The sequence below is a fragment of the Lupinus angustifolius genome, chromosome LG15 (genome assembly GCF_001865875.1).
Source record: "Lupinus angustifolius cultivar Tanjil chromosome LG15, LupAngTanjil_v1.0, whole genome shotgun sequence".
In the NCBI taxonomy this organism is placed as follows: domain Eukaryota; kingdom Viridiplantae; phylum Streptophyta; class Magnoliopsida; order Fabales; family Fabaceae; genus Lupinus; species Lupinus angustifolius.
Window position 1 is genome coordinate 14,924,241 of NC_032023.1, and position 7,601 is coordinate 14,931,841.

Genomic DNA, 7,601 nt, shown 5'->3' on the forward strand with positions numbered 1-7,601 from the left:
ATAGACTTGCCACCAAAATATTTTTTTGTTCAAAACTCTACACCATAATTTATCTGAGTTATTAATCATCTGCCAACTCATCTTACCAGTAGAGAAATATTTATTGATCTCACATCCCTCAAACCAAGACCACCATCTCGCTTATGTCTAGTTATGTGTTCCCATATGAAAAAGGTAAAAAAAAAAGTATACAATAAAATTTAAAAAAAAAATCAGGGGCAGCTGCCCCTACCTATCCCTTTCTAGCTTTGCCCCTGGTGATGACAATTGTTTATTGCATAAAAATTAGTAGACACATACGTATTGAAGTAGTTTTACATACATGGGTATATTGTTTTAGTATATAAAGAGAAAATAAGTTAAAAATACAACTCACAATGAATTATCTTTGTACAGATGATTATCGACTTAAAAATTAAAGTATAATTGTGGACTTCAAAATCAAAGTATTAATACACATGAATGATTATGATTATTAAAAACATTACAGTGTAAGGTACACATCAATTAAAGTTATTAAAAACCAACTTTGTTTTATGCACCAAATTAAAATTTTATCCCCATATATATTTGGTATTGTACACCTTTAACTTTATCATTTACTTATTTCTATATTCTTTATATATGTTTTTTCATAAAATAAATTAAACACCATATAAGGTGGTGTAAAAAAAGTATTTCCTTAAAAAAATTGTATGCTGTAACTATCACTTAAAACTGGTACATTTGACATGATGAATACAGCATGTGTATCTTGTATGCAATTTTTTACCATATTCTCGATTTAACTTCCACATATATATCCAGGCTATGATAATAAGAAATTTTTCTAAAAACATAAATAATTTCTTTTTGAGTCAAACATGTTGCATATGTCTATCTGCCACATGGGAGTATATATGCTATTACAAAGATGTGCTACACCACATATCATTATTTATAATTAATAAAAAATATACTTAAATTAAAAAATTAATAATTAAATAATTTTTGAACCAACATAAACGATGACACATAAAATGATATGTTTTTTGAACAGATTTACATCCAACCTGCCCGGTCAACAATGAACTCAGTGCCTCCACCATCAATTAAATATAACCTTCCTACTCTTGTTTTTATATGATACAACAAAACCCATGTAACCAGGACAGGTCGTCGCAAAATTCTATCTTAAACTTTATTCACTCCATATACTTCTTTATTTTTATTGGTCAGAAAAATAAAACATAATTAAATATATATTAACTTTATATTTTTTGACTAATAAAAATGAAAACTATATAGAGTAATATAAAGTTTTTGTCAGTAATATAAAATTTTGAGACAAAAGATATAGCTCCTATAATATTACATGTAATTGAGAGCTGGTTAACAAAATAATATATTCAATATATTATACATGAGAATTTTGGATTTGAAAACGCATTAAATAATATATCATTATAAACGAATACATTGAAATGAAAGTTGATGTAATCCCTATTATAAAAAGATAATAAAATAATAATTTATGTGATTTGAAGATGTATGTATGAGACTAGTAGAAAACTACTAAATAGAGTATATTATATTGAGTTTAATTGAATTTAGAGGTAGAAAAAAAGTAAAAAAATGGTAGGCGAACGGGTGACAAATTTTTAGAGATTACATTTTGTCAATACAATTTTTTTTAATTTATAATAGAATATTATGATTTATTCAATTTATGTTGATGACCTAATATACAGTAAAACTAAGACTCAGTTATTTTTTTCAATATTGATAAGAATCCCAAAATCTGTATTGTAATTCATTTAAGACAACATATCACTTTATTGATTCGGAGAAACAGGATATTAGAAATTTAGAGACTGGAATAGACAAATAACTATAATTGTACTATACATTATACACCCCAGTGAACTTATTGGATGGCCAATTAATGATCAATTATTATTCCCCTTGTATATTATAGTTAAGATCTTTTACTAATAGGGAGATAAATACACCTAAAACAACAAAAAAATAATATAATTTAATAATTTTATCCTTAAAATATAATAATATGACATTTTTACTTATATGTATAAGTGTAAAAGTAATCATTTAATTCCTCATTATGTAGAGGATCTTTTATCCCACCTATTATTATAATATATTTTTTGAATATCACAACAATTCCATAATCAGTATTTTAATTTATTTAATACGACAAATCACTTTAGTGATTACGAGAAACAGGATATTAGAAATTATAATTATAATGTAATATACATTAATGAGTAATTAATGGTCCCCTTACTTATTATTGAGAATTAAGTATATGATCATATAAAGAGATAAGTTGGGTCGTGTTCATCAATAATATATTAATAAGTTAGCTATATTTTAGTGAAAGAACAAAAACAAATAACTTATTTCATGATATCATGATATATACTATTTTGTTATTATTAGTAATAGCGTGTTGACATGCACCGTCGTGTCTGTCAACTCGTTTTCCTATTGTTTGTAAATTTAAATATAATTTTTTGCGCTAAATTTACGGTTGAATTTATTTAATTGGTCTAATATTCAATTTTTTAAATACACTTTTAAAATAAGAAGATAATAAGGATAAATAAGAAAATAATATTATATGATTTTTTGGTAAAAATAAAAAGATATTGAGGGCAAAATAGGAAAACACAAATTACACCATGATGGATGGTTATTTTGTGTTTTCCCTTTATTAATAGTATAGATATAGATAATGTTTACACACTATTAGTTTATAGATTTATACACTTGATACATATTTTATTATTTATTTATATTACTTTTTTATTGAAAAATCAATAATAATTAAATATAAATAATAAGTTATACAATTATAGTATATTACATCAAACTCAAAGGCTATATTATATATTGGATACATTTTTTTCTTTTATTCTTTGGATTCGGATCACAATTAATTATAATCTAAGCCAACAAAATCTAATCATATGTTAGGACTACACACAAAATAGAACAATACAATCCCAATAAACAAAATCAATATCTTATAACCATATCGTATAGTATTGCCAATAAAGGCTCTAAACATAAGAAGATATTAAAAATAATAATTACAAAAGCAACAAAAAAATATAAACAACTACTACATATTAGAGAATATCCTTTATTAATTAATGACAATATATGCGTTAAAAGATGAAAGAAAGGAAGGACCTAAATTAAAGGATCCTTTTCATTACACCACAAAGCCACCCTCGTTACTCAACATTGATAACAATAACAAGAACAAAAAAATACCTCTCTTTTTCTTCTACTATTCTCCTTCAGGTTTTACCTCTTTCAAAAACCCAAATCTTTTTTGTATAACCTGTTCTCCCAAGTTGGGAATAGTGGGGAGAAAGAGGCAAAAACAAAGGCAATAAAACCTAAAAATCTTCCCCCTCTATCCCTTCCGACCAAACTCAATCTTATTAATTTCAAACCCCAAAAAAAAATATATAACATTATAACCCATGCCTTTCCAACTTTCAACAGCACCAATCCCCGTTCTCTCATGCTTTACCTCATTCTCTCTCCACCGCAAGCCCCGCCGCCGCCACCACAGCCACAACCCCATCATCTCCACCCTTTAACCATTCCTCCAACCCCATTAAGATATACAATCACACTCAGTATAAATTCAAGAGATATACAAGATACGTATACAAATACGTAGCAATAGCTATCTATGGTGGTCATGCCGATTCCGGCATTACCTTTTCTTAATTTAACTTTCGACCTCACCACCGTAGCTTTCATCTTCGCTCTCATTATCTTCTCTGTTCTCTCTCTCTGCTTCATCTTCCACCTTCGATTCAAATCAAAATCCTTAACCCATCTCCAAGGCTTCAACTCAATCTGGACCGTTAGATTCTTACTCGTCCTCTTCATCTTTTTCTGGGCCATTACCGAACTTCTCCGTTTACCATTCTTCAGAAGAAGGTATCTTTACCGTTTTCTACCTTCCTTCTCTATCTCACAACAATCTGAATTCTGCAAACTACACGTGTTTTTCTCATTAGGGTTCTTCGAACCTGCGTTTCTTGTCACCCTCCTCTTCCTCCTTAACGCTTCAACGAAAGAACAAACACCTAACGACACGAGCGCTATCACCTTTGTGATCATCACGTGCCTCCCCATAGCAACGGTGCAGGGATTGTTGTTGTATTTCAAGGCGGTCGTGGATCACGTGCCTTTGTTCTTTCGGCAAACCGCGGTTGTTATCAACTACGGTTTGGGAAGTGAAACTGTTCTATGTGGTTACCCTTTCTTGAACAGTGCTGTGTTCGCTGGGTTCGGTGTTGCGTATAGTTTGTGGTTCTTGGTTTCGTGTTGGAGGGTGCTTTCTTTGGTGATCAATAAAGGGTTGAGGGCAAGGATTTACGCGTTGGCGGTGACGGTTATGGTGGCACTTCCGCTTCAGATCGTGGCGTTGGGGTTGACGTTGTTTTGGAGACTGGATGAAGACATGTACGGCGTCGTTTCGCTTGTGGTGTTTTTCGGTGCTTTCTGTTGTGCTGTTACGGGGGAGGGTATTTTGGTCATTAAGCCGATTTCTGATGCGTTGGATGTTGGAGGAAGCTGTTGCAAGTTGAGTTCGTGTTACGGTGGAGGAAGCCAGGTGAAGAGGTCGCTGGTGCCGGAGAAAACGGTGGTGGAGGGGGAAGGGTGTGTTTAGAAGTTAAGGATTAATGGTGTGAAGGGTAGGGTGGTAATTTCATCAAAGTGAATAGGTGTTTTTTTGGTCTTCTTAGATACAGATTTTTGCTTATTATTTTGATTGGACGTGTTGTGCACGATGGTTAATATAAAGTTTATTTAATGGGGGAAATTGATGTATTTCTAATTTCCTCTCATCAAAATCTAGACTGGTATTTTTGTTCTTTTCTTTTAGTTAGTAATATTGTATTTACCTAAATTACTTGTGTCATTCTTTACCTTCACTTTCTCCTCCGTTGAATTTACAATTGGACTTTCTTTTTGTTGAATAGATAATCGAACCCCTTGAAGTTTGTGGTGCTAGTTCTGTTTAAATTAAGAATTGGTGCTATAAAAGTATAATTTTTCATGAAAAAATATAGTTTTGGCTCATTTGAAATAAAGGGGATACACACAAAATAAGAATAGGTTAGATTTCTAGTTAGAGAATTGCTTTTATATTGCATCTTAGAAGTATATAGGTTTCTTTTAATTTACATCTCTTTAAATTTAGGTGTTTTGATAACTGAATTTTTGTCTCGTGTCTCATTTTTTATGGGGAGAGATTTTATTATTTTTCTATATTAGACATAATTAATTGTTTTTTATATATGAAAGAGAGAAAACTATATAAATAAATATGCTCAAGTAATATATTGCTAGGTTTAAATTAGCTATATAAACGTACAACACTAATGTAAACAATTGGTACATATTGAGTTTGTTAGAGTTGCTAGCTTCTAACATATAGCTATGATTCTATGAAGATAGCTTACAGCTTATAGCTGTTGTATTACTTTTTATTCTATTTTTAAAAGTTAACAATTATTAAAAATGAGCGATGAATGATGAGTTGACAATATATAAATCTCTTACATTGTTAGTGCATACATTTTTTCTCATTTATTAATTAATTTATTAGTAATTTTATAATTAAATATTATAGTTTTATAAAATTATTAGTATTTTCAAAATTATTTTTTAATAATATTAAATTATTTTTGAAAAAATAATATTCAATATTTATAATAATTATTTGTTTCTTTGACTATTCATATGAAACTTAATAAATTTTAAAATAACAAAATCAACCCATAAAGTATTGAAAAAAATTCTTGATCCTTTAAAGTAATAATTTTCTGAAAGTCAACTTTCAAATATTCGTGGAGATTCAATTATTCCAAAAATAAGCTTTTAAACTTACTCATTAATTATAGGAACATTTAATAGTTTGAAGCTACTCACTAATTCAAATCATTGAATTTCCATAAAGTTAATTACTATGATAAAAAGTAAGTTTAAAAAATTTACTATTAGAGTAAATAAATCACCTCCCTTCAAATATTACAAACTTCATTTGTAAAGGTTCGAACTTCCACTAGTTTTTCTTTAACTAATAATTTTTGTTTTTAATAGCATATTGACTAAGTAAGAAACCCAACTTAAAAAGGAGTATATTTTTTGTTCCATAATCTATGTCACTCTATAATTCTATATGTCATTAATTATGATTGATTTAAAAAAAATATTTAATATTTAATTTAAATATGTTTTCTTTGAATGTGATTAATGATATATGACAAATTGTAAGATAGCCTATGTGGTCTCCTCAAAATCTATGAACTTGAGTGATGGTATAATTTTCAGTAATTTTCCACCGGTGTCTGGATTGATTAACGATCAGTGTTGTTAAAAATGTATCGATTATCAAATCGGCCAGAGTACTGGTATAGTGGTACAGTAGTTCAACCGGTGGTTTAGTATTTAAATCGCATGCCGGTTAAATCGAACATACCTGCTTATACTATAACAAAAAAATTTCAAATAGGTAGATGCTTAAATTTATAATTCATATTCATAATCTACTCAAAATTCACATAAACAAACAACTTTAAGTCTTTAACAAAGTCAAAGTTTAAATTACAAAACATATATCAATCCAAAAATATCACTTAACAACCGCAAAATATAAATAAATGACACAAGTTCACAAACCACTCTACAAAACAAATAAATTTGGAGTTTTAACATTTAACACAAAGAAGTCAAAGTTATCTCATATCGAGATTATATTTTTGCACCAAATCCTATCTTCAGACAGTATTCAAAGATTACACAAATGTCATTGAGATTACACACAAATGTTAGGAACCAAAATGTGTAATCTAAGTATGCTTTGGAAGCATGTGTCTTGAAGTGTTGAAAAAAGGTTGAAAATCACCTTGTAAGAGGTTTTTAAGTTTTTTTATAAAAAAAAAATATGTGTATAAACCGGCAGGTTTAGTCAAATACCGACCGGTTCACCAATTTTGACTGATTTTGACCGGCTTTTGACCAATTTTGATACTTGACTGGTTCAACATATGTACCGTACCGGTTAAGGATCCGGTTCGTCGGTTTTCTGGTCGAATCAACCGGTACGGTATGGTTTTTACATTATTGTTAACAATAATATGATATTATTTTCAAGTTTTAGGATAACTACCTTTATACGTTAAGATTTGATTTTTAGAGGGTAGATAATAGAGAGGAAAGACTTGGACAAATGTCTTTTTTTTCCTAATGCAATAGGTGTAGTCTTCTATCAATACCTTATTGGCTTATTGCTCCATTAATACAAAAATTATTAGTTGACCTTGGATTCCATCAATATTATTTTAAATGTTATTTTAGCATAGCATATATAGATTCAGATAATTAATTTTGAATGAATTATATATTGATATAGATAATATATTTTGACTACACCATGGTAACAACTCATACTCATTTTTATCACATTTTATTTAATATAACAAGAAAAAAATAATGAATACATATTAATTAAAACAAATTTTAAAGTGTTAATTATCAATGTAAAATAATATATTTTGATTAAATTA

The 7,601-nt window shown here is 28.8% G+C and overlaps 1 protein-coding gene across 1 annotated transcript; it reads left to right on the plus strand.

Annotated features, from left to right (window-relative positions):
* On the plus strand, positions 3,710-4,848 carry LOC109327728. Its single transcript, XM_019560889.1, has one exon. The coding sequence runs from the start codon at positions 3,710-3,712 to the stop codon at positions 4,697-4,699; it is 990 nt and encodes a 329-aa protein (XP_019416434.1). The 3' UTR covers positions 4,700-4,848.

What these genes read in the sequence shown, in the direction of transcription:
- LOC109327728 (XM_019560889.1), top strand. Translation starts at nt 3,710, where the DNA reads ATGGTGGTCATGCCGATTCCGGCATTACCTTTTCTTAATTTAACTTTC.